Here is a 27,121-nt window from a genome sequence, read left to right as displayed (position 1 = left end):
AATTTTTGTATAAGTTGATTTTATCTATCACTGCTATATATTTGCAGTTGTGATGGGGTGGGGAGAAGGGAGTTCCTTCATGAACTTATTCCAGTGTCCTGAGCAGAAATACTTAAATTATTACTTTAGAAATAGAACTCCTTGGTGTTCTTGAGGCTTACTGAAAGAGGAGACTACTGTTAGGACACCAGTCAGGGTTACTTGAACAGAATCAGAGTAGAGGAAAGGAGATAGGTTTGACAGATTGGATAGGTGGCAGGGCTCATTATCATGCTAAGGGAATATAGGAGAAACCAGTTGTGCAGCAGGAAAGCAATGGGGTGAAGTATTTTATCAAGTTTTGAATGTGGTGAGATTGAGAAGATTTTTGTGACAGCTAGTTAAAAATAGAAAGCATTTGGGGGTGAAAGAAATACAGGCTGTACATCTTTATCTTAGTATCGCTGGTGTATCTATATAGATGTGAATGATATTACTTGGAGAGTAGAGACCAAGAAAAAAGGCTCTGATGATAGAACTCAGGCCCATCATCATTTATAGGCGGTAAGCAAAGGGAGAGAAATCAGCAAACCAGACTAAGAGGAAGTGTTGGGGGGAAGCAGAAAGATGAAAAGAGAAGGCTGAAGCAGAGTGATGCTTCCCAAATTAAAGAATTATGGTGTCAAGATCTGCAGAGAGTCAAAAAGTGGACTGAGTGTCCATTGGAGATGTAGTAGTAGCCAGATTATAGGAGGTTGGAGATGAGGGTAAAGAGGGAGAGGTCTACAGTTGAAGAGTAATCAGGGGAGAAGTATTTATGTTTTGCTTTTCTTTTTCTTTTTTTTTGCTTTCTAGGTTGAGGAATACTTAGGCAGAGAGTCCTGTATAGTCAGATTTTTTATTTGGTTGCACTGATTTGGTCTAACAGTCATTCTTTTTCCATAAACTACCATGATTTTCATTTTTGGAGCACTTTAAGACTACTCTTTGATTTTACTTTTTTTGTATAACTTAAATAATACTTCGTTAGTTCTTAAGGTTATCCTAAGCCATTTTTAAAGCTCAGTATTTGGTAATAATAATAATTATTCAGTGGACAGCTAAGATGGTATAAAAATAAAACATTAGTAATATCACCAGTTTTTTCTTCATTTTATTTTTTATTCTTACCTATTTGGGGAAGGTTTTTTTGTTTTAAGTCCACAAACCCAGTAAGTCTTTCAGAGACTAAACAGGTGCTTTCTGATGCTCAGCAGGTACTTAAAGAAGGGTCTCAAGTTACCTGGTATATGATACAACCATTTATAAATGCTGTGAAGTTTTACAGTTAATTAAGTAGTATTTTGTAATGGATTATCCAGCTTTATTAATTTATTTTTTAAATTGGCACAGTTTGGCACTGTGACAGTAATGCACTTAGTGTTCTAAAGTTGGTAATGCAGCTCCTTAAACACTTACTTCCAAGGGGAGGGATAGCCATAGACTTAGATGGCAGCCTACTCACTATGTTAGTGAAGAGCCTCGTGGTTTCTGCTTACCTAAAAATAGCATCTCCACTGACAGTCTCACTTTCCTAAACCTAAGCTGAAATTTTACTATTAGTGGGTTTTTTTTAAACAGGTTAATATAAATACATCTGTTACTAGTTGTTCCATATAAGAGAGTATAGGGCTTGTATTTTAAATAACTTGACCAAGGTCCCGTAGTTAGTAGTGGAGCTGGGATTTAAATCATGTCAGTCTGGCTCTATCCTGTATTCTTAACAATTCTCTATATTATCTTTAAAGGTAAAAAGTAGGAGCATTTTCCTTGCCTTCTATCTCCTCAATCTCTCTCTTCTCTCTGGTATTTTTTTTCTAGGATCCTTCATCATTTTCTGTCTCCTCTTCATACATTTGTAAAATAGAGAAAGCATAAAAATAATTGGTTTGATTGTAGATAGGTTCTCTAAACAAGAATGGAAATAAAGTATTGCAATCAGTGTCAAAGAGTAAAAGACGTTTTTTAATTGAGAAATGAAAACTCAGATTGACTTCACAGCCCACTCAGAATAAAGATATAAACCAGTCACTTCTCTACATGAAGAGCTGGCTAAAAAGGACAAATAGCTAAAAGAAAGTCACAATATGAAGAATTTTTAAATGTTAAAAGAAATTTTTAAAAGTCTAAAGAAGATAGGGTTGAACAGAGATCAGTATTTATGCTGTATGTCTGTGACAGTAAGGCATATGCTCATTCATGAAGCTTTTATGAATGCTAATTTTTCCTTAAAATAGAGTTGTCGAAAGAGAGACTGAGAACATCAATGTAATATATGCTTCAGTATTTCATTTAAGGTTAATGTTCAAGGCATGGTTATCAGCAAGTATATAACTCTTGAGACCGTAAGATGAAAATCCATTTTGTTTTTTTATATCTCTTATATATAGCCAGACCCCTGGAACCACAGTCATTGTTGACAATGCACATTAATTCTGTAATTATTTATTATAATTGCAGATTTATCTAAGTGGATTTCTTCCAAAGCAAGATGCAGACCACTCTTTTACAAGTCTTTCAACCCCAGAAAGGAGTTTTATCTTTATAAACAGTCGACCAATACATCAAAAAGACATATTAAAGGTAATCTACTTTGGGAAAAAAATATTGCTTGGAATCAGAAATGAAAACTAGCTCTGTCATTTGTCAGCTTATTATGAGGACTACTTCTAAGGATTTGCTCTAAAATATAAGGAAAAGAAAAAGAGATACAGTAATATTTTTTAAGCATTGTGCTAGGTGTCTTACATAGGACTTCACAACAATTCTGTGATGAACTGTTATCCTTATTTATAGTGAAGAAACTGAAATGTTAGTGACTTTCGTAGCCCACTGTAGCCAGGAAGTAACAGAGTTTGGATTTGAAGCCTGGATTTTGATAACATCCATGACACTATGATCTTTTAACCATGAGGCCAGTTACATTGAATATTTGTACTTCCTAATGAATATACTTGTATTTCATGCAAGTTCAAGGGCTCTAAATGAGTATTACCATTTAGATACTGCTTTTCCTAACAAGAAGTTACATCCACTCAGTTTCTCAGCTGACTATACTTCTTTTGGTTGTATTTAAGGATGGCAATACTATACTTATATACATGGTATTTTTATTTCTAGCTAATCCGACATTATTACAATCTGAAGTGCCTAAAGGAATCCACTCGTTTGTATCCCATTTTCTTTCTGAAAATTGATGTTCCTACAGCTGATGTGGATGTAAATTTAACACCAGATAAAAGTCAAGTATTATTACAGAATAAGGTAATTTTGGATGATTTTTTAAAATTTATGTTATTTATAATCTTATGCAGCTCTAACCATTTTCATGTGTGAGAGTTTTTATGTATTTTTAAATATTTTAAATCTAACTTATTTATTATTTTTATAATTTTCTGTAACATTTGTTAATTTATATTTTTAGGAATCTGTTTTAATTGCTCTTGAAAATCTGATGACGACTTGTTACGGATCACTACCTGGTACAAATGAAAATAATAAAACAGATGTTTCCTCAGCTGACATGGTTGTTAGTAATACAACAGAAACAGATGTGCTTTTTAATAAGATGGAATCATCTGGAAATAATTATCCAAATGTTGATACTTCAGCCATTCCTTTCCAAAATGATGTGCATAATGATAAATCTGGGAAAAACACTAATTATTGTTTAAGTCATCAGCTACATGTTGATGACCATTATGATGATCATTTTAATAGTGAAAATTCTAACATTGATAAGAACACTAGAAATACATTTCAGGAGATCCCAGTGAATAATTTATCATGTGAGGATGCTCAGAAGGAATGTAGTGAAATTTGTTTTGTAGATTCTGTTAAGCACACCCAATCAGAAAATGGCAATAAAAGCAATAGAGATGAGAGTGGGAACAATAAGGAAGCAGCAGGTCCTGAGAAGTCTTTGGAAATCTGTGCAGATGACTGGAGCAAGGGAAATACACTTAAAAATTCAATGGGAGAAAACATTGAACCCGTGAAAATTTTAGTGCCTCAAGAAAGTTCAGCGTGTAAATTAAGTAATAATACTTCTCCAAGCCCTGAACAAAAGAATCTCAGTGAAGGTTCCTGTAACAAAAAATCAAATGTGGTAGACAACAAATCTGGACAGCTTACAGCTTATGATTTAATTAGCAATCGAGTAATCAAGAAACCCATGTCAGCAAGTGCCCTTTTTGTTCAAGATCATCGTGCTCAGTTTCTCACAGAAAAGCTGGAGGATGCAACAGTACAAATTGAAGAACTGTGGAAGACATTGAGTGAAGAGGAAAAACTGAAGTAAGTTTCCAGAGCTTGCATGTGACCTGATGCTGAGATATTTCCATTCTATATGACTCACTGGGTTAAAAAAAAAAAAAATTAAACTTCTTATTTATGGAAAAGCAGAATGGAAAATACCTTTTGGTTTGGCTAGAGTACCTATTTTGGCATCACTTTTTTAAATTTAGAGGTTTTTAGTTTTTTGTTTTGTTTTTTGTTTTTGGTACAAGCCTTAACTACTGTCTTATTATTGAAATTTGAAGTTCAAGGTTTTCCATTCTTCTTAATTTAAAACTACTGTTTTCTTCTGTTTCTTATTTTATCTTAAACAATCTTTCTATGACAGGATTTTCTCTTTTTAAAGCTTATGCATTAAAACAGCTATAGCAGTGGCAGTTTTAAGAAATATCTTGACCATTCCCCTTTTTAAATTGGTCTTCAAAATATGTAACACAGTATAAAAATTACAATATTTTTGCAGATTCGGTTTAGTGCGGTTAATGCTATCCCTCTTCAGTACAACTCAAGGATTCCTTCTAAAATCTTTTATTTATTCGTTGGCAACTAATAAACTATGGTGAGTTTTTTGGTAGGTAAATAGGTGGTTTGATCTGTCTTTGATTAAAATAACTACATATTACGTGCCATCTTTAGATCAGATGATCTAAATAAATATCATAAAATAATATGATGAGTGTTTATAGTTGACTGAGGGCACTTACTATAAATACAAAGTACTATGTCTTAAGTGATCTAGCCCACCAGAAAATGAAAGAGTGGAATTATACTTCCAATTATGTATTCTTATTTGGGGCATATCAATATTACATGAAACATCTGGAAAACAATTTAAATGCAACTTACCATTTAGACTGACAAATTACGTGGATACTAGATCAGTTTTTTGTTTTGTTTTGTTTACTTTTTCATTAACTTATTCAATCTTACACACCCTCAATTTAAAAGAATAATGATTAACACCAGTAGGCAAAGCCTCCATAAATTATCTTCTCTCTTTACTTTTTATTTATTTTTCTTTCTTTTTTGGTGGGGATGGTTGTATTTTTCTTTTCCCAGACATACACAAAAATAGACTAAGCAGACAATGAACCCATACCTTGTTTCACGAACCATCATCTTGTGGTCAGTTTCGTTTCATCTGTACCTCTATGCACTTCACTTTTCCTTTTTACCATTATTATTCTGAAGCACATCCTAGGATAGTATCATATATTTCATAAACATTTTAGCATGTATAATAAGATACTCTTATTTTAAATATAGCCCTACTACAGTCATGATAATTTTTAAAACAAGAATTGCTTAATATCCTCAAATATTCAGTGTTTGGATTTCTGATTACTTCATAAATATCAAATTTTTAAGTTTGTTTATTTAAATCAGGCTGCAAATAAGGTTCACACATTGTGATTGTCTTTAGTTTTATCTAAGTGATACAGGCACTTTAAAGATCAGTGCTTTTAACTTTTAGTACAGCAGGCCCACAAAAGTTGAATTGCATTGACCAGCAGAGAGATGATGAGTTGAGTATTATCTGAGAATAGGGAAAAAAAGGCATAGATGCTTCCCTTTCCTGGAAGGTAGTGACAGTATAACAGCTTAGAATAGCCATTCCCTTACAACCCAACAGCAGGTATTATTCCTGTTGACTTTTGGGGAGTGTGTGTCACCATTGTTTCTTTTTGTAGGCCTCAAGGTAGAAGATTATGGTTAATAGAACTCATCTAAAAATATGTTTATCATCAGACAGTATTCTCGAATCCAGAATCTTCTCTGTCTTACTGCCATCAGGTAGACAAAAGAGGCAGTGTTGGTCAAGAGCAGACCTCTGGAACTACACCAGGTTTTAATTTGAGTTTCTTTCTCTGCTGACTTTTTCTAAAAATGTGTGGGCAGTATCTCTTGGGTTGTTGGAAGGATTAAATAAGATTTTGTGTGTTAAAGAAAAATGGCACATAGTAAATAATTGTTCATGATCTTACTCAGTTTTTAATCTGTGAACAGAAAACTTGTTACTGACAATATTTTTCGCTTGCTTAATCAAGATTAATTTGGAGGCCAGAAATAGAAGAAAATACAGGTATTTTGGAATCAGAGAGCTACAGTGTGTCACAAAATGTTGTGTTAGAATCTTCCAGGGCCAGGGGTTTTGGGACCATGAGGGCTGTGTCCAATTATGATTAGTGAGAAAGTAGAGCAAAAATGAGATCACACTCAGCAATCACAGTAACTACCACTTTTTTGTAGTATTTACTTTGGAATTCTTTGCGTGATCCTAAATTCTGTAAGAAGTGCTAAGGGATATCAGAGTAGACTCCTCTTCTATGGATAAGAGACTTCTATGGACTTTCCATCTATCCTCCCTTCATTTTTTGTCCTATTCCTTCTGTTTCTTTCCCTTCTTCTTCTCTTCCTCCTTTCCCTTCCCTTCTTTTTCTTAATTGTTTCTTTCCCTTCTTCCTTCTCCTCCTCCTTTCCCTTCCTTTTCCCTTCCTTTTCCCTTCTCCTTTTCTTCTTCCTCCTTCCCTCCTTTCCTTCCTGTCTTCAGTTAGAGTATTTATTAAAGACATTCTGCATACAAGGACCTATGTACTCTAGCTAATCATTTCAGATACAGTGATAAATAAAATATACTTTCTCCTAAATGATGCAGTATAGTGAGGAAGACACAAACTAACAGTAATCATAGAAGACAATGAGTTTTAAAATAAACACAAGGAGTTATGAAAATACTTAGCAGTTGGACTTAATGTCATCTACGAGACAGGAAATGAATGATTCCCTGAATAGAAATTAATCAGAAAGGTGTAGGGAATTTTCTAGATAAAATGGTACATAAGGCTCAGAAGCTAGAAGGAAAGTAGTGTTATTGAGGAAATAAAAGATGCCACTTTGACAAGAACAGAATATGAGAGAGTATAGTAAAGTAAGTGGAGGGAAGGCAGGCCAGATTATGGAAGGTTCTGTAAGCCATAACAGAGTTTGATAAGGTCTAGGATCAGGGTTTTTCTGCTGAGAGCATAGGACAGACTTTGGAGTAGGGGTACTTCATTTTTTAGTTCTTCCTTTCTGGATATATTTTCCTTTGCTTTCTTTTCCTTTCCTTTCTTCTCCTTTCATTTCTAAATATGAATTAGAAACCATATTTAGACCATGTGCCCTGTCACCGGGGTTTCAGTCAATTGATGTTAATTTGAACTTTTCATTTATAGTAACTATGAACATATTTTTACCTAAAATAAAAAATAATAATATTTAGTTGGAGTATTGAAGATGATATACATAATTACAGGTAACCTGTAGTTACAAAAACATTTGAATTGATTACTGGTCAAATCAGAATTAATATTTTCCATTCAGGTTACTGAATCCCTTAATGACATTAAGTCAAAGGTAGCAGCTGTTTTTACTTAACATTTACTTAATATTCCTTTGGACATAGCTTTTTATATTTCCCAAGGAACTAATTAAATTGACTTCTTGAGTAAATCACAAGATTAGTACCATATGTGAAAATTTGCACATTATAATTAATTACAAATGGTGACCTTCATCTTGAACTCATTTTTCACTGTAAGGGAAAAATCTTGCATTCGAATATCCAAGAGCTAAAAATACTTATTTTTATAGTACTTATTGAAAATAAACTGTCAAAAATTGTGTGTTTTGTATAGCTAATCCAGAACTTCAGATTCTAAGTAGAAGTAGGAGAAAATTAGGTACAAAATTTTATGAGTATAGCCTGGTAAGTAACCAGAGATAATTTTTTTTTTAATCTAGTTTACAGCGAAACAAGGTCTTTCTTAACTTCCTATCCAGCTAACATTCCTGCATTTAACAAACATGTACTGAGTACAAACTGCACGATATGTTGTAGTCTCTTATCTCTTAGTCTCACCTTTAACATTTAATATAGTTCTCCCAAAATATCATTACTTGCTAACACATATCTAAATTTCTCCTTTAAAATGTTTCATGTATATTACCTACAATAGAACTTAGTTTCTTAAGAGTTACTTAAGATTAGAAATAATGTTAATTTTCCAGTCTCAAATTTAAAACTGCATTTAAAATTTTTTTAGTAAAGTTGCTTAAATAATTACCAAACTGTAGTCAGTCATGTTCCCCCATTCATTATAAGATGTATTTCTTGATAGAAAATGATAGCAAACATTTGTAATCCTTTACTGTGGTGCCAAGCATTACTTTGTAAGTACTCGACACATTGTAACTCATTTTATTGCTCACATCAAAACTGTAAAGTAGATGTAGGTTAATTATATATTACAGGCAATTATCCTGAGGCACAGAAAAATTAAATAATTTGCGTAGGTTTACAGAGCTACCAAGTGGCAGAACCAGACCAGAGAGTCTGTCTCCAGGGTCTGTGCTCTTGACTATTACACTTTGCTGGACACCAAAGTTCAGTTCGGTCTGGGTATGCATTAGAATCACCTATGGAGCCTTTTTTTTTTTTTTTAAAATATGGAACGCTTCACAAATTTGCGTGTCATCCTTGCGCAGGGGCCATGCTAATCTTCTCTGTATAGTTCCAATTTTAGTATATGTGCTGCCGAAGCAAGCACCCATGGAGCCTTTTAAAAACAGTGCTGTTCAACCTCAACCTAGGCCTGGACAATTAGAAAATCTGAGAGTAGGACTCTGGCATCTCATTTTTTTAGGAAAGGGTTATATAATCATAATGTTAGGCTGCCTTTGATTTGCTCTAGAAGTTTCATTTTATTCCTGCTATCATTAACCACCCCCCCCCCCCGCCAAAAGAAAAGATCTCTAGACATTTTACCCAGTATAATTTTAAAATATTCATTATCTTGTACCTTTGAAATGAACTAAATTAAATGGTTTGGATGTGTTGAGTTTATTTGAATTTATTTTTTCACTGATGACTCTAAAATGAGAAACAAATAGCAACTGAAAAAATTAATATTTAAGTATGAATCATTATAAATTTAATCATAAAATTTTTATTTTGCATGCTATCATAGTGACTTTTAATTTTACTAGTATCTATTTAGTACATGGAGTATTAAAGTGTATGCATTTTCTTACATAGTGCTCAGGGAATTGTTTATTCCATGTTGATATTACAGTAAATGTGTAAGGAACTCTTCAGATGTAGAATTGACTATTTTATTTAGTTACATCTTTAAAAAAATTGTTTTAATGTTTATTTTATATTTTGAGAGAGAGAGAGCATGAGCAGGGGAGGAGGGACACAGAGAGCAGGAGACACAGAATCTGAAACAGGCTCCAGGCTCTGAGCTGTCAGCCCAGAGCACAACATGGGGCTTGACACAAACCATGAAATCATGACCTGAGCCGAAGGTGGATGCTTAACCAACTGAGCCACCCAGGCACCCCCTAAAAAAAACTTTTTTTAGAGAGTAAGAGAGAGAGAGAGAGAGAGAGAGAGGGAGAACAACGAGGAGGGGGGCAGAGGGAGAGACAGACAGACAGAATCTTAAGTAGGCTCCATGGTCAGCGCAGAGCCTGATGGAAGACTTGTACCGGCGACCCTGCGATCATGACCTGAGCCAAGATCAAGTGTCAGACGCTCAATTGACTGAGCCACCCAGAAGCCCTGAGAATCATATTAAAAGATCCTTTTTCTTTTTTACCTACATAGTTACCATTTTTTGGGGCTCATCATTTTTTCCTATAGATCAGAATTTCTATCTGGTATCAGCCCTTAACAGTGCAGTTATTGTTGGCAAAAGATTCTAAGCTTTTATCTGAAAATGTTTGTATCATCTTCATTTTCGAAAGACCTTTGGCTTTGTAGCATTGAAATCTGTATTCTGTTGGCACTTAAAAGATGTTTTTCACTGTCATTTGGCTTTACATTGCTTCTGATGAGAATTTATATCCATCTTTTGTGGTATTCTTTTTTGTATTGTCTTTTTTTCCCCCTCTCAGTGCTTTCAGAATTTCGTGTTTATCTTTGGTTCTGAGCAATTTCATTTTCATATGCCTAGCTGTGGACTTTGTATTTATTCTGCTTGGGGTTCACTGACCTTTTTGGATCTGTAAAAGGTTTCATTTATATAAATTACAACATCCATGCTATAATTTCTTCAATTTTTTTTTCCCTCACTATTACGGTTTTTATCTGGGACTCCCAATTACATATATGTGAGGTTGTTGTGCCATAGGCCACTGAGATTTTTTTTTTTTAATCTTCATTATTTCTTTCCATTGTTCAGATTGGATCATTTCTACTAATCTGTCTTCAAGTTTGCTAACCCTTCTTTTGCCATCCCTGATCTGCTAAGCCTACCCAGGGAGTTTTTCATTTCAAATACTGTATTTTTTAGTTCTAGAATTTCCGTTTCCATTTGGTTCTTTGTAACGTCCCTTCTCTGTTTAGATTCCCCTTCTTTTCTCTCATTATGATCTTCTTTTGCCCTAAGTCCTTAAATATTTATTAAAACCTATTTTTAAAAAAATTTTTTTCTTTTTTGCAAATTCCAACATCTGAGTGAATGATCTTGAGGTTGGTTTTACTGACCACTTTTTCTCTTGACTGTGACTCTCATTTTCTCGTCTTATTGCTTGAATGGTAACTTTTGATTATATAATGGACGTTGTGGGTGATCTGTTGAAGAAACTGTAGGTTTTGTTATCTTCTTCTGAAACGTATTCATGTTTTTTTCTACCAAGCATTTAAATTACTGACAGATCATGTTGAGCTTGTGGAGGCTGTTTTATATATCCTTAGAGTGTTTAAATTTCCCCCTTAATCCTAGGGCAAATCCTAGCTTCCTTAGTTCTAAGACATAATTTTTTCCTTACCCTGGCCCTACTCCAGTTTTAATTTAAAATCCAAAGTGTTTACTAAGCTATCTAATTATGTAGAATTCAAACTCAAAACTCCATTTACCCTGGAGTGGTAGTCACTAAAATCTCTTTTTAGCTCATTTAACATTCTAGCAGTTGTTTTCCTCTGGGTTGCCACAAACGGGATTTTCTCCTTCAATTTCCATTTGTTTTGGAAGCAAGGAACTCTGTTCTGGTGATTCAAGCTAATAAGAGTGCAACTTATAATATTATGTGATATAAAAATAAATAATAAAAATCATAAAAAATTTTTTTAAAGTGCAGCTTATTTCTTGAGTTTTTGCCACTTCCCCTTAATGCTGGGGGCTGTCTTCTGTGTAACATCTGTATAAATATGGATATCTTTTTTTTTTTTAACTTTATTTTGGGAAATAGAGAAAGCATAAGCTGGGGAGGGGCAGAGAGAGAGAATCCCAAGCAGGCTCCCCACTTGCAGAGCCCAACATGAGGCTCAAACCCCAAACCATGAGATCATGACCTGAGTCAAAGTTGGACACTTGACCAATTGAGCCACCCAGGCACCCCTGGATCTCTTTTTTCAAATGTCAAATTTATTCCAATATCTGCCTGTTTTTGGTTGCTCTTCATGCCTATTTTAAATAGTTGTTTTCTGTATTTTGTGCAGAGTTTATCATAGTTATGTATGGGAGGGTTAGTCCAATAGAAGTTCTTTCATCATTATCAGATTTAGAATACCAGATCTTTACTTTTTATAAAATTTACTTCAGATGATTAATATATTCCTGATTATGGCCTCATTAGTTATATTTTATCTTTATTCATAGATATGAAGAGAAGGCTACTAAAGATTTGGAACGATACAATAAGCAAATCAAGAGAGCCATTGAACAAGAGTCACAAATATCATTAAAAGATGGCAGAAAAAAGATAAAGCCCACCAGTGCATGGCATTTGGCACAGAAGCACAAACTGAAAACTTCATTATCGAATCAGCCAAAACTTGAAGACCTTTTTCAGTGCCAAATTGAAAAAAGAAAGAACCAAAATGTTAAAATAGTTCAGATCCCCTTTTCTATGGAAAACTTAAAAAAAAATTTTGAGAAACATAAATTTGACTTAGAAGAGAAGGACGAATTTTGCTTGATCCACAATCTCAAGTTTCCTGATGGGTGGCTAATTACATCCAAAACAGAGGTAATGTTATTAAATCCTTACAGAGTAGAAGAAGCCCTCCTATTTAAAAGACTTATTGAGAATCATAAACTTCCTGCAGAGCCACTGGAAAAGCCCATTATATTAACAGAGAGGTATGGTGAAATAATATAATTCTTTTTTTTTAACTCTCAAAACATTTATCAATCCATACTAGATTAGAAATTGAAAGTAACAAGTTGGAAGTGTTTCTAGTAGGGAAAAGTTTCCTAGTAGGGAAAAGATTTATTTAAAGAAATCTTTTTAAAATTTGATTTTCTAATCTTTAATGGAATTGTTTTTAAATTACTAATTTTAGAGTATGCTAGATAGTTTACTTCTGCAATTAATAAATAACCTCAATTCTTCTGTACACAGTGACTTTCCTAAGGGTAATTTTGAAGTTAGGTTGCCATGACTCTCTTTCATTGTACACTCTTCTAACATTTTAAACATATACCAAAATTGAATTATACAATGAATGCCTTGATGAACAATTATCAAGATTTTCCCACATTTGTCTACTTATCCTTTCAAATATATATGTATGCTGTGTGTATATGTATGTATGTTGTGTGTGTGTGTACATACATATTTTCTTTCCTAAGTATTTTTTAGACAGTTCCCACCCAAACATCTTTCAGTATCTTTCTCTTAAAAATGACTTACCTAAAGGGCTTTGGAAAGAGACAAGGGATGATCAGCTGCTTTCTTTGGCCTCTGCAAAGACATGATAACTGGCTGGAATGGTCATGCTTTGTTATGTACTGCTCAAAACAGTACATAACAGGTATCCAGCATCGAGAGGAGACCAATACCCCTGTTCAGGATCCAGTCTCCCTTCTCTACTTACACTTTCTCCTTCCCCTTCCCCTTCTTAGCTGTATGCATGGCTGCCCAGTCAGAGAATATGTTTCCAAACTCTGTCTCTTTGAGCCCAGGTAATTGAACTGGACCATTGAGATATGAATAGACATGTTTACAAGTTCCGTGTTATTGTCTTACAGACAAAGCCAAAAAAATATAAAAATGACTTACCTAACTACAGTTCCTATCTTTCACAATATTAATTCCTTGAAAGCGTTCTTCATGGTCTCAAAATGTCTTTTTTTATAGTTTTTTTTTTTAATTTTTTTTAATGCTTATTTATTTTGAGAGAGAAAGACAGTGTGAGTGGGGGAGGGGCAGAGAGAGAAGGAAACAGAATCTGAAGCAGGCTCCAGGCTCCAAGCATAGAGCCCAACACAGGGCTCCAACTCAGTAACTGCAAGATCGTGCCCTGAGCCGAAGTCAGACACCCAACTGACTGAGCCACCCAAACACCCCTCTTTTTTATAGTTTTTAATTTATCAAGTTTAATTTTTATCTAAACAAGGTCCAGCCATCACATTTTGTTATGTCTCTTAAATCTCTTCTAAATATCACACCATTAACTTATTGTTGATAACAGTCATTTGTTCATTAGAATATCCTGTTATCTCAGTTTGACCCTTTGCTTCTTAAGGTGGTGTTTAACTTGTTTCTCCCTCTCCCATATTTAAACCGAAGACAGCTCGAGAGGATTGAATAGATTTAAATTATCCTTTTTAGTATCACAGTTCAATAGGTTGTGCTATGTGCTTTGTATTTCATCACATCAAAAGGCACTTATCACTGGGTTCAGCCATTGACAGCCTACTCTTATACCTTAAAATTCCCTATCAACCTTTCCATTTAATGGATTCATCCATTGATGATTGTTTCCTGAACTGATTTTATTATACTTTGCAAAATGGGGTATTTCCCTTTTATCCTACATGAGCAAAGTATTTTCTGTAAAAGAGACTAATAACTATTAACATTTGCCTTTTTTATATTTAATACTTCTTTTTTAGTCTGACACAGGAGAGAATCTTATGTATGATAAAGGAGATTAAAAACCTGAAATTAGAAAGATATTGAGGATTTGTTCTCTAGGACACATCACTAGGTAATTGTTTCAGAACTCCCAAGAATAAATTACAACAAAATCTTTTATACAATATATTAAAACACTTGTGTTAAAAACCCTGCCACCAGAATAAAAAATAGGGCCAGGGCACAGGAAAACATTTGTCCCAAGGCTACCTTTTTAATTAAGGCAATGGTAATCACATTCACTAAAATCCAGCATAGTATTCTTTCGTAGTAGAATCCTTTTGTAGTATTCTTTTAAGATTGGCTTAGGAAACTGTTGAAGAATTAGAAAAAGAATTAATACAGATTTGGGGTATATTAAACAGTTCAGAAATCTGATCGTACTTTCTCTTTTCTCCCCTTAAAAAGAGCTAGAGTGTATCTGAAATTTTAAACTTGATTGCTTTTCTAAATGGTATTTGTGAACTTTCATTTAAAGTTCAAAATTCATTTTGTGTGCTTGTACAAATTATATGTTTTAAAAAATATTTTCCTGTTACATTCTGTTTTTCAAAACCAAATACATTAAAAATTATTTTTGGAGGCCCATACTACCCTGAAAAAAAGCTTTCTTATTTGAACATGAACTGCAACAAAGCTGAATTCAAAATTGTTTTCACCCTTCTTATCAAATGTGACATCCCCACCACAATGAATGTAAGTTTTTCATAACTGTGTCAAAGACAGGGTAGTTATGGGCTGGGCTTAGTTTTCTCACTATGGTTCTTTTTTTTTTTTTTTTCTTTTTTTTTTTTTTTTTTATGTTTATTTTTTGAGAGCGAGAGAGAGAGAGAGCCAGAGCTCGAGCAGGGGAGGGGCAGAGAGAGAGGGAGACACAGAATCCAAAGCAGGCTCCAGGCTCTGAGCTGTCAGCACAGAGCCTAACACGGGGCTCAGACCCAGGAGCTGTGAGATCATGACCTGAGCCGAAGTCAGCTGCTCAACCGACTGAGCCACCCAGGCACCCCTCTCACTATGGTTGTAATGCAGGAATGGAGTAATTTAGATTTCTATAAATAAAAAATAAGAGCTCAATAATAGCAATAACAATGGCTAATGTTTGTTGAGGACTTACAAGAGCTTTACTAAACCCTTTGATTTTCACAACAACCTTATGATACAATAATATAGCTATGGCATTATTTATAAAGTTTTCAATTATATGATTTGAGAGAGCACAGTTTTTGATTTCACATTTAGTTTGTCATGTTCTGAAAGATAGAAACTGTCTTTTATGACTAGTCTTCCTCCTTTCTGTTCCCTGTATACAGTAGGTCTTCTAAAGATACAGAAATGTAAAAAAATAAAGTTTCTTACAGGGTTAGGGGTTAGTTATATCTTTGTATTTTGGTTACTGATGATTTTTAGAGGGCCCTTGGGTTAACTTTTTCCCATAAATCCTCTTATTTAATTTTACATATTTAATAAGTTAAAAGACCATTAATTTCTTTTTCAGTCTTTTTAATGGATCTCATTACTTAGAGATTTTATGTAAAATGACCACAGATGATCAGAGACACAGTGGATCAACTTACCTGTCTGATCCTCGTCTTACAGCAAATGGTTTCAAGATAAAATTAATACCAGGTATGATAATGTGATTTAATATTTCCTGACTTGGAAATAAGTCTTGTTCCAGAAGTTACATTTGAGTTTCATAATGTACATATCATGGTATATTTTTATTTCATGAAAAGTACAGCATCAGCTATGTATGTAAAAAGTCATATTTCAAAAAGGTCACTTCTGTTGGAAACAAGCAACCTTGGCATCTCTTTCAGTATATTACCTGGCATTTGTGTTTTCATAACTAATCGAGTAGTTTCATTGTAATGTTTGACCTCTTTTGTCACAAAATGCAAACTGCCTACTTTGTTTAAATTATTTAACACTCCTTTAGATGGGAAAGATATACATAGTATATTGGAAAGGTCTAACAAAAGTGGACCTTACAAAAGTGTAATGTTTGACCTCTTTTGTCACAAAATGCAAACTGCCTACTTTGTTTAAATTATTTAATACTCCTTTAGATGGGAAAGATATACATAGTATATTGGAAAGGTCTAACAAAAGTGGACCTCTCTTACCTTTTTAAAAGGATTTTTACTTGTTTTGCCAGTTGGGTTTGTAACATCAGCAATCTTACTATTTGGAGAGTGAGTGATTTGATTCCATTGCTTTGCTAAAAAGACTGTGATAAAACTATTTACTTTGTATGGCAATTCACTGGGTGGAGAGAAAAGTAAATCCTTCTGGCTAGGAGACTTCAGTTTTCCTGGTTGGCCCTTTCTCTCTTCTTTCATAGCTTCCATATTTAACTCTTTTCTGCCCTAACTTCCTATGTTGGTCTTGTCCTACTACTTTCCCTTCATCTGGTATCAGAGGTGCTGCATAGAGTCATCCCACTGTCCCCTCTCCTGTTTGTCCCTAAAGCTGTCATGACCAAGGTGTAGAAAAATAAAGTTCAACCAAAACAGTGTTGAAAATTTTTACAGGAATGTTTTACTGAGACATAAAAAGAAAATAAGTAAAAACAATGTACAAAACTATGAAATTAGATATATACAGAAAATGTTTTGGTGCAACAAACTTTAACTTCATTGACTTTTGCAGTTTTAGGAACACCTACCGTGAAATTTCTTACCTCCTACCTCAGTCTGGATATTTAGATTTGGAGTGAAAAGCTAGTCCAAATCTCAACTCTGCCATTTAAAGGGTTTTCTTGGGAAAGTCATTTGGCCTCAATATTTTCTCATTATAACAACTAATAATTATTGAATAATTATAATGTACAGGGCACGATTCTAAATATAAATGTATTAATTTAATCTTCCTAATAGCCCTATTAAGTATGTTCTATTGCTGTCTCCATCTTATAGATGGAAAAATCAAGGCACAACGAAGTTTGCTTAAGGATACACGGTTAGTGGTAGAACAAGGATTTAAACCCAAGCATCTTTATAGGCTACCTTTTAACTAATTTATTATATTGCTTCTTTTAAAGTGGAGATATTGGGGCGCCTGGGTGGCTCAGTCGGTTAAGCATCCGACTTCAGCTCAGGTCACGATCTCGCGGTCTGCGAGTTCAAGCCCCGCGTCCGGCCCTGGGCTGATGGCTCAGAGCCTGGAGCCTGCTTCCGATTCTGTGTCTCCCTCTCTCTCTGCCCCTCCCCCGTTCATGCTCTGTCTCTCTCTGTCTCAAGAATGAATAAAAATGTTAAAAAAATAAATAAATAAAGTGGAGATATTTACTTTATAAAGTAGTTAGCACTTAACTAGGTACTTACAGAAATCAATACGCATAGTATTTGACAGTGGTAGGTGTTTGAATATTCTCTTTTCTTCCCATCTTCCAGTACCCCTTTCTGAAAGGACTTGTCCTCATTTCTTTTAGTCATAGAAATCTTTCTTCCTTGGGACCCCTAACATCTTTTTAATTTATTTGAAGTGTGAAGCTAGGGGTGTGTGTATGTATATATGTAGTTAAATATTTTTTTCTTAATCTATTTTTCTGATTAACAATGTGGTATTGCTGGCAGGTGCCATTTTTTTTTTTTTTTTCATGAAAGATGTTATCACAGCAATTTTTTTTTTTTTTTTTTTTTGCATTTCTCATCCCTGAATGCAGCCAAATCAACACCAAACACCAAGCCATCTTGCACACCTATAAAACTGATTTGAGGATTAACACAGCAATCTGCACAACTTGAACCACAGAATTCCGCAGGTTCACAGCAATTTTTTTTTAAGTTAGGATAGCTAACTTTTTATTTTTTTATTTTTGAGTTACCCAGTAAGTTTCTATCTGACAGATGCTTTCAGCTCTTAGCTTTGTGGAAGTGTTTTTTAAGGCCTTTGGAATACCAGGTACCTTGCATGGCACCAGAGATAAAAATGAATAAGACTTATCTGCAAACTGACTTGATTTGATTAGAATTAACTTTACTTAGATTGTCATCAGCATTATTTATCTTACCAATAACAAACACATCAGATTAAAAACTCTCATGTTCTTTTCTTTTTTAAGCCCTTTTTTTCCCTTCATTAATTTTTATGTCATGTTTTCCTAAAGACCACTTTTTTTTTAGAGTTTGTTGTCTTAGACTAACTTTGGATAAACAGTTTGCCAGTTGTCAGAAAACATCGTTGAATAAAGACATTTAAAAAAGAGGAAGAATAATACATCTGGCTTTGAGGGAAGGTTCTGAATGTGATCCTAAGAATTTTGCTTGTTAATGGGAATAGCGTTTTGTTTTACATCAACAAGAATTCCATATTGTAGGAGGTGGAAACTTGTCGGGGCACCTGGGTGGCTCAGTTGGTTAAGCATCCATCTGACTCTTGATTTCAGCTCAGGTTATGATCTCACAATTCGTGGGTTTGAGTCCCAAGATGGGCTAAGTTTCCTATATCTGAATGTTTCAAATCTAGAAATTAAAATATTGCTTAATTTCCTCATCTGTTGCCAAATACTTTATTCACATCCACAAGTAATTGTGTGAAATGTGTATTATTTTCCAGGGCAAATGTAGTATTAGACTTTTCAGTCTAATCATAGCATAAAAAGTATAGAACCAGCATAGTGAAGTCTCTTAGCTGATGTTTTTGTAATTTACTTATCTGTATATATGTGTAAAAATATGTGAACTAGAATATTCTGCTTCTTCCTCTTTGCCTACCTAAACCCTGTATCAAGTCCCATTTAAATTCCCCTTTTATTTCCCTTCATTCAACTCTTGTGTTTTATCCCTTAATGTTTAATTATAGATATTCTTCTGTTACTCTATAGTTGTTTCCAAGGAGGAACATAGGATGCCTCCTCTATTATACCACCACTGCATCTTATCCAGGTCAAGGAACTGATCTGTAACTGGAAACAGATTGGGTATAGGATCACTGACATCTCAGGATCTGAAACTCTTCAAGCTACATCACTCCTTTTTTTTTCATCTATTGATAGCTACCACTTATCCAACATTGGACTGTCTCATTTTCTTTACTTCTAGCTAACCATGGTATGAAATTCAATATTAACAGTGTTACACAGAGCCAAAGAAGACAATCTCTGCTATTTTGCAGCATTTTAAAATGCATTCTAAAGCCAAATTTGATCCTTTGGAATTTACATTGTTATGGGTATTTTACCCCATTATATATCCAATCTAGTTTTTAGTTTTATTTTAATCACTAAATTAAAGTAGTTTAATAAATAATGTCAGCTTTAAATATTGTTTCACTAAAATATTTTAAAACATTTAAAACATTAGTATTTCATTTTCTCAAGTTAGTGATATATTAATAAGTTAGTATAGTGGTAATCATTTGTAATATATAAGTGTATCAAGTCAATACTTTGTAAACCATAAATTTGTATAGTGTTTATCAATTATATCTCAATAAAGTTGGAAAAAATAAATTACTATGAATATTTTTATAATTAAGTTAAAATAGTCACAGAGATAATTCAGGCCTTTAAGCTAGATATTAACCTAATAGAATAGAATTTGAACAGCAACAGTTGTTAAAACACTTAAATCAATTTTATTTTAATAAATATCATGGGACTCCATTTTCTCTCCAAAGTAGGAAGTGTTCTACACAAATGGAGAGAACAGAAGTGCAATAACAGAGATACAAAGCACATGTGGTGTCTATGAGCACTTATGACTTAATGTGAAATCCTATGGGAAATTATCATTTGTTCTCCAACTAAGGAACAAAACTTTGTCCTGACTATATTAAATTCTAAGGAAGGTTCACTAAATGTTTTCACAGTGATTTTGTTTTTAATAGGCATTTTCTGGAATATAATTCAAACAAAACTAACTATATCTACATGTGGTTTTATTTATTTTTCTTTTAGGTGTTTCCATTGCTGAAGACTACTTGGAAATAGAAGAAATGGCTAATTGTCTCCCATTCTATGGAGTGATGGACTTAAAAGAAATTCTTAATGCCATATTAAACAAAAATGCAAAGGAAGTTTATGAATGTAGACCTCGTAAAGTGATAAGTTATTTGGAGGTATGCATTATTAGATTATGTAGGTTGTTTAGGTTTTAAGATACTTAACTGTTTATCAATAAAATAGTAAACATCCAAAATAGTAAAGTTTCTATTAGGTTTATTATATGTTTGCAAGAAGAAATACTACCAAAAAAAGAAAACTTCATTAAAAGTTTGACATCATAAACTGGTTGTAGTAAACTCTATCATGGATCCTTACCATAACATTATTTCCTGAGTACATATTGAGGAAGAGCCCTATGAATGACACCCTTTATAGTGATGGTTTTTCTGAGGTTTTTTGTTTGTTTGTTTTTGTTTTTTGTTTGGAGTAGTTTTTCTGATTTTTAAGAAAGGATTCAAAATTTCTCCACTTTTACACCAAATACCTGTCTATAAAGGATTTTAAGCCCTGATCTCTTCAAAAGCAAAAAGGGAGAGTAAGTGAAAGATGTAGATTATTGAATAAATGGAAATTTTAGTTTTTTAGGAATATTTACCACAAATAAGAAATAAAACAGTGGGTTAAAAAATGAATTCTAAAGTAATAGAGGATGGAAGAAGCTTATAAGGTTTTAAATGTTCAAGTATATGATAGTAGTGGGAAAACAATAGTGATTGTCTGTGTTTGAAGTTCTATCCCTTAAGTTTGGTATTTTAAAAACAAACCTGAATGTAAATAAAATCTGTTTTCTCCCTTTAAAAAAAAAATGGGCCATTTTTGGTTAGACTTTTACCATGGTGTGTGCCCATTGCATTCTGAGGGTCAGACTTTTGGAAAGTCCACTTTTTACCCTTTCTGAAGATTTTATTCAATAGTATTCATTGAGTCCTTCAAGAGCTTTGCCTTGTGGAACTTCCTAGCCTATTGTGGGAGCAATTTAACACGGATAGTTTCTAATGGCTTCAAAGGAATCTTTTCTTACGAAAGAGGTAGTATAAACTTAAACGAAGGTTGAAGGAGTTGAGGGGCATGTTTTGGGTATTGAAGAACCATGTGGAAAGAAATACGATTTCAAAAATAACAAAAATGGTTGGATATTTAGATATAAATATTTTTACTAATATTATACTTCTCATTACATTGAGGCAATTGTGGATTGATTGTTAAGGAAGAGAGCCTGGGAAAAAAAGAACTTCCATAAGATCTACAGGCATATTAACATTTAAGGTCAAGCTGAATAAGATGAATCAGAAATAAAAGATAGGAGAATAAAAGAAAAACCAAACAGAGGTACATATAAAAGTTAAGGAACGAAAGAAATTTAAAAATGAGTAATTAGTATCATATTCTCTATAGGGTAATAGTTGCTAGAAGACCATCAGGTATGGCTGCTAGATAGCAGTAATAATAGAAAAATAGTCAGGAGAAGACTTGCCAATGGCCGAACAGTGGAGCAGTGGTGAAAAAGTGTAGGCTGCAAGTCACATGGTGTTAAAAAAAGAGAGATTAGCTTGTCTGTGTTTCTGTGTTGTTGATGGGAAAGACTGACATAAAAGATTAGAGAGCGGATGTTCCAAAAGAGGCAGGAAGGAAGATGGGATAAAAGATATAAGCTTTAGAAAGGAGAAACTGTTCTCTTAAGAGCAGAAGAGAGGGAAAATAAAAGTAAAAATATTTTGAGGTAAACTTGAGAGAAGTGATGTATGTGATCCATGTGGGGAAGGAGTAGGAAAAGTTATCTGCTGAGAGTGAAGAGGCTGGGGAGGCAATGGGGATTTGATTGTAGTAGAGAATATCTGAAAATAAGAGTTGTAGGTACTGTAAGAGAAGGTTGATTAGAGAAGAATAAGATGTCCAAATGGCATTGAGGACTCATAAGAGTTAACACTGGTATTGGATCCAGCCAGGACAGTTTGGAAATTTTCTAACAGTGCTTGGTACAATTTATCCAGCTGTAGCAATTAGCAAGATGAATATGTAGAACAAGGGGGTGAGTGAGCAAATTTGAACCCATAGTGTATATACAAGAAACTGTGTTATGTCCTAGAGGAATAAATATGGTTCCTAGAGGAACCTAAAGATGAATTAGGTTCTAGTAGGAATCAAAAATGAATGCAGGAAGCTGGAGATAATATCCTTAATGTCTCACTAACTATTCAGGACCTTAAGTAGGGAAAGATAAGAAAGGTGCTGGTGAGGCAGAAAATTAAGGAGGGATTGAGGAGATTACAGGTCAAATTAAAGAAAAGAATAGGTTTAGTTAGAAAGGAATAGGATGGTTGGAAAGATAAAGGGAAGAGGGTGTGTGGTTGCAGAGAATAATATTAGGCTCACCTTCTTTGAAAAAAAAATTTTAATGTTTATTTTTGAGAGAGAGAGAAAGAGTGTGAGATGAGGAGGGGCAGAGAGAAGAGGGAGACACAGAATCCAAAGCAGGCTCCACGCTCCAAACTGCCAGCCAGACTCAGGGCTCAAACCCATGAGCCTTGAGATCATGACCTGAGCTGAAGTTGGACGCTTAATCAGCTGAGCTACCCAGGTACCCTTAGGCTCAAGTTCTTTGAAGTACAAGAATTTTTTTTTTTAATTTTTTTTTTTTTCAACGTTTTTTATTTATTTTTGGGACAGAGAGAGACAGAGCATGAACAGGGGAGGGGCAGAGAGAGAGGGAGACACAGAATCGGAAACAGGCTCCAGGCTCCGAGCCATCAGCCCAGAGCCTGACGCGGGGCTCGAACTCACGGACCGCGAGATCGTGACCTGGCTGAAGTCGGACGCTTAACCGACTGCGCCACCCAGGCGCCCCCAAGAATTTTTTTTAAATAAATCTTAAAAAAAGCTAGCTTTGCTAATACTATTTACCCCTAAACGCTCAGTTTTTCCTATCTCAGAAAACAGCATCACCATACTGAAAATGCAAACATTATCCTTGGATCTATATCCATCATAACTAGTCCACCAGCAAGTCTTGACTCTACCTCCTGCTCGTGTCAGGAGTCTTTAAACCTCCTTCCATCTCCACTGCTATCACCTTTGTCAAAGACTCACCAGGACTGTAGTAATTGCCTGCAAGACTGCTTCTCTTCTTGACCTGCCTCAAACCATACTTCACAGAACAGCAAAACTGATTGTTTTAAAATGTGAAGCAAATATTAGGCTCTTGCTTTAAAACCCCCTGGTTATTTCCCTGTGCATTCATCCTGTCCTAAAGGGTGATCTGGCCCCTACTTAACTCCCTTTCTTGTTTCCCTTTTCTACTTAGTAACTATGCTACACCCACAGTGACCATTCAGTTCTTTCTGTTACTTCTGCCTGAAATGCTTTTCTTACCCCATGATCTTTGCATTATTTCTTATTTAAATTGAAACTTAAATGTCACCTTGAAGAAGCTTTCCGTAACCACACAATCACTCTCTATCTTGTTGCCCAGTTTAATTTTGCACACTATTACTTACTGAAATTTTCTTTGTCTTTTTATGTTTTGTTTCTCTGCACTAGAATAGAATATAAATTTCACAAGAACAAGGATGTTGTTTGTCTTATTCTTCTCTATGTGTAGAACCTACAATAATGACTAACATAATTTGTGCTTCATATGTAAATGAGTAATAAAAAGAATATAATCAGTTTTCTGCCTTCTCTCTTGCCAGAAATAACAGGTTTTCTGCTTCAGGGTGTATCATGGTAAAATGTATGGCTTTCTCTTCACAGGGAGAAGCAGTGCGTCTATCTAGACAGTTGCCGATGTACTTGTCAAAAGAGGACATCCAAGACATTATGTACAGAATGAAGCACGAATTTAGAAATGAAATTAAAGGGTGTGTTCATGGTCGCCCATTTTTTCATCATTTAATCCATATTCCAGAAGCTACCTAATTAAATATGTTTAAGAAATTTGTTCCTATTAAAATTGATAATAAAACGAGTCAGTTTTAAACCATCTTTGTATTATCATGTATTAAATGGTTATTTTATAAGTGAGGATTTACTGACTTGCATTTTGAAAAAGGATTCAAAAACTGGAAAACTTAAATAAACTAACATTGACTGTTCATTTTATTCTGAAGAACCAGCTGTCATAATAATTATTGGTTGTAAACCCCGAACTCCAAATACCTAGTATTCTTGGGTGGTTGATTTACTAAGGGCTGTGGACTAAATCATGTCCCTAAAATTTATATGTTGAAGTCCTAACCCCTAGTGTGATGGTATTTGGAAATAGGGTCTTTTAGGAGGTAATTAGGTTTAGATGAAGTCATAAGAGTAAGGGCCCTCATGGTAGGATTAGTGCCCTTATAAGAAGAGACACCAGAGCTTTTGCTCACCCTCTCCTTTTCTCCTACCAACCCCCATGTGAAGATACAGTGAGAAGGTGGCCCTTCATGATCCAGTAATAGAGATCTCACCACAAACCATGCTGACACCTTGATCTTGGACTTCTAGCCTCTAGAACTGTGAGAAAATAAATGTTGTGCTTTTAAGCCACCAGTCTGTGGTATTTTGTTATGGCAGCCTGAGTGGACTTTTACACTGGGTCAGTCCCATGCAGAGAGAAATCACACAGACTGAGCTGGCATATCTGATAGAAGTTATCAATGTTGTTTAAAGTGTGATGGGGAGACAGGGAGTGGGAGAAAGTGAGAAAATGAAGTTTAGAGGAAAAGAAGTTTAGCTTTCAAAATCCTGCCATTTACCTCTATTTTGGGGTAACAGTTTAGAAATTGCTGTCTCTTAAATGGAAATTATTGGGTTTGGGGGTCAACATTTGTCAGAGAACATGGGAAGATCCAGAGATTTAACAAAATTTAGGTTAACGTTATTCATTGTGTTTGTGTCCTTTCAAAAACTAGATCCCCCAGTGCACCAAAACACTTAATTTGCAAAAAGTTTGTTTTATAAAGTAAAATGTTCTATACTGGATACATTATCTCCGTATTCCATATCATCTCAAGTTTAAATTTTTTTTTTAATTTTTAAAAAATTTTTTTTAACGTTTATTTATTTTTTTTTTTGAGACAGAGACAGAGCATGAATGGGGTGGGTCAGCGAGAGAGGGAGACACAGAATCCGAAACAGGCTCCAGGCTCCCAGCTGTCGGCACAGAGCCCGACGTGGGCCTCGAACTCACAGACCATGAGATAATGACCTGAGCCGAAGTCGGACGCTCAACCGACTGAGCCACCCAGGTGCCCCTAAAAAACTTTTTTTTAATTTTTTTTTTTTTTTGAGAGAGAGAGGAGACACAAAGCAGGCTCCAGGCTCTGAGCGGTCAGCACAGAGCCAGGTGCGGGGCTCCAACTCACAAACCGTAAGATCATGACCTGAGCTGAAGTCAGACGCTTAACCAATGGAGCCACCCAGGCGCCCCAAAAAGTTTTAAATTTTTTTTTTAAATTATTTTTCTAAGCAAAGATCACAAAGACCTTTCCTCATGTTTTATTCTATATATTTTTTTTAACCTTTTATTTATTTTTGAGACAGGAAGAGACAGAGCATGAACAGGGGAGGGTCAGAGAGAAGGAGACACAGAATCCGAAACAGGCTTCAGGCTCTGAGCTGTCAGCACAGAGCCCGACGTGGGGCTCGAACTCACAGACCACGAGATCATGACCTGAACCGAAGTCGGCTGCTCAACCGACTGAGCCACCCAGGCGCCCCAAGAAGTTTTAAATTCTTAAGACCCTTGTGTTAAGAGGTACAAATTGTGATACCCTAGAAATCTACCTGTAGAGGGTCCTTTTTTCCTGCCAGCACAGTCCTCTTACCCATAACCTAAATAGTATGTATTTTTTCCATTACCTCCTTTCAAAGTTTGGGGCCCCTCTCTTGGAGACATTTCTGGTAGTAATCTTTTTTTTTTTTTTTTAATTTTTTTAAATTTTTTAACCTTTATTGATCTTTGAGACAGAGAGCATGAACGGGGGGAGGTTCAGAGAGAGAGGGAGACACAGAATCTGAAACAGGCTCCAGGCTCTGAGCTGTTAGCACAGAGCCTGACGCAGGGCTCGAACTCACGGACTGTGAGATCATGACCTGAGCTGAAGTCGGACGCTTAACCGACTGAGCCACCCAGGCGCCCCGGTAGTAATCCTTTTTAAATTTTTTTTTGTTTTTAACGTTTTATTTATTTTTGAGACAGAGAGAGGCAGAGCATGAACGGGGGAGGGGCAAAGAGAGAGGGAGACAGAATCGGAAGCAGGCTCCAGGCTCCGGAGCCATCAACCCAGAGCCCGACGCGGGGCTCGAACTCACGGACCGCGAGATCGTGACCTGAGCTGAAGTCGGACGCTTAACCGACTGAGCCACCCAGGCGCCCCAGTAATCCTTTTTAAAACACTGGGTAAATTGAAGAAAGAGAGAAGCCTACAGAGACATAAAAGATGAAATTTGCATCATACATTTGTACCAGCAAATGTATGTAAGCAAAATTTAGTACTCATTTTGTAGCTGATAACAGTCAGTTGTTGCAAAAGGTCCTACAATGGCCTCTAAAACAAAGCTTTTTCTTTGCACTTATGGGTCACGCCCGATGAGACTAGTAGTAATGACGGCAGGTATTTATTACCTATTTGCTAGATACACTACGCACTTACCTTGTATGATCTCATTTAATCTTCACAACAAATTTAAGATTGTAAGTACTATTGAGACTCTAATCCTATCGCTATTACACATCCTGCCATGAGAAATGGCCCTCAAGAGTCATTAGGGGCAACAAAAACATAAGGGGTAAAATGAAAACTACAAAACATTTCCTGGCGCCGCTGTAAGGAATGCTACATCACCTTTGGGCTGCAACGCTTTCTCAGCGAGTCTGGTGGGTGGGATCGCGGTTGGTCCAGAAGAGGCCCCTTCTCTGGGCATCTTAGGAGTCTGCGGAAGCCCCGCCCCAACGCACTGCCGGGCTTC

At 35.1% G+C, this 27,121-nt stretch overlaps 1 protein-coding gene, 1 long non-coding RNA gene and 1 other non-coding gene across 11 annotated transcripts in view; 1 reads left to right on the top strand and 2 right to left on the bottom strand.

Moving 5' to 3' along the window:
* PMS1 (PMS1 homolog 1, mismatch repair system component) overlaps window positions 1–24,266 on the top strand; it is a 98,572-nt gene extending 74,306 nt beyond the window's left edge. For 6 of the 9 annotated variants that reach the window (XM_060622360.3, XM_060622355.3, XM_078451097.2 and 3 more), the window contains 7 exons: window positions 2,479–2,601; window positions 3,139–3,282; window positions 3,443–4,314; window positions 11,961–12,443; window positions 15,719–15,849; window positions 20,126–20,286; window positions 23,924–24,266. In XM_060622360.3, coding sequence (XP_060478343.1) covers window positions 2,479–2,601; window positions 3,139–3,282; window positions 3,443–4,314; window positions 11,961–12,443; window positions 15,719–15,849; window positions 20,126–20,286; window positions 23,924–24,088 — 2,079 coding nt within the window. In that variant the 3' untranslated portion in view covers window positions 24,089–24,266. Of the gene's footprint in view, window positions 1–2,478; window positions 2,602–3,138; window positions 3,283–3,442; window positions 4,315–11,960; window positions 12,444–15,718; window positions 15,850–20,125; window positions 20,287–23,923 lie in introns of those variants that run through there. The other 3 variants (XM_060622362.3, XM_060622361.3, XM_078451098.2) reach the window with 2 other exon arrangements.
* On the bottom strand, window positions 1,496–27,081 carry LOC132671511 (uncharacterized). Its single transcript, XR_009607123.2, has 3 exons — window positions 26,998–27,081; window positions 5,414–5,511; window positions 1,496–1,926 (listed from the first exon to the last, which is right to left on the bottom strand). It is a non-coding gene; the product is annotated as an uncharacterized LOC132671511 (long non-coding RNA).
* Window positions 8,797–8,903, bottom strand: LOC132673947 (U6 spliceosomal RNA). The gene has a single exon (XR_009608281.2). It is a non-coding gene; the product is annotated as a U6 spliceosomal RNA (small nuclear RNA).
* Window positions 27,082–27,121: the final 40 nt, after the last annotated feature.

This window comes from Panthera onca, chromosome C1 (assembly GCF_046562875.1).
Source record: "Panthera onca isolate mPanOnc1 chromosome C1, mPanOnc1 haplotype 2, whole genome shotgun sequence".
Classification (NCBI taxonomy): domain Eukaryota; kingdom Metazoa; phylum Chordata; class Mammalia; order Carnivora; family Felidae; genus Panthera; species Panthera onca.
This window is presented reverse-complemented; position numbering and strand designations above follow the sequence as displayed.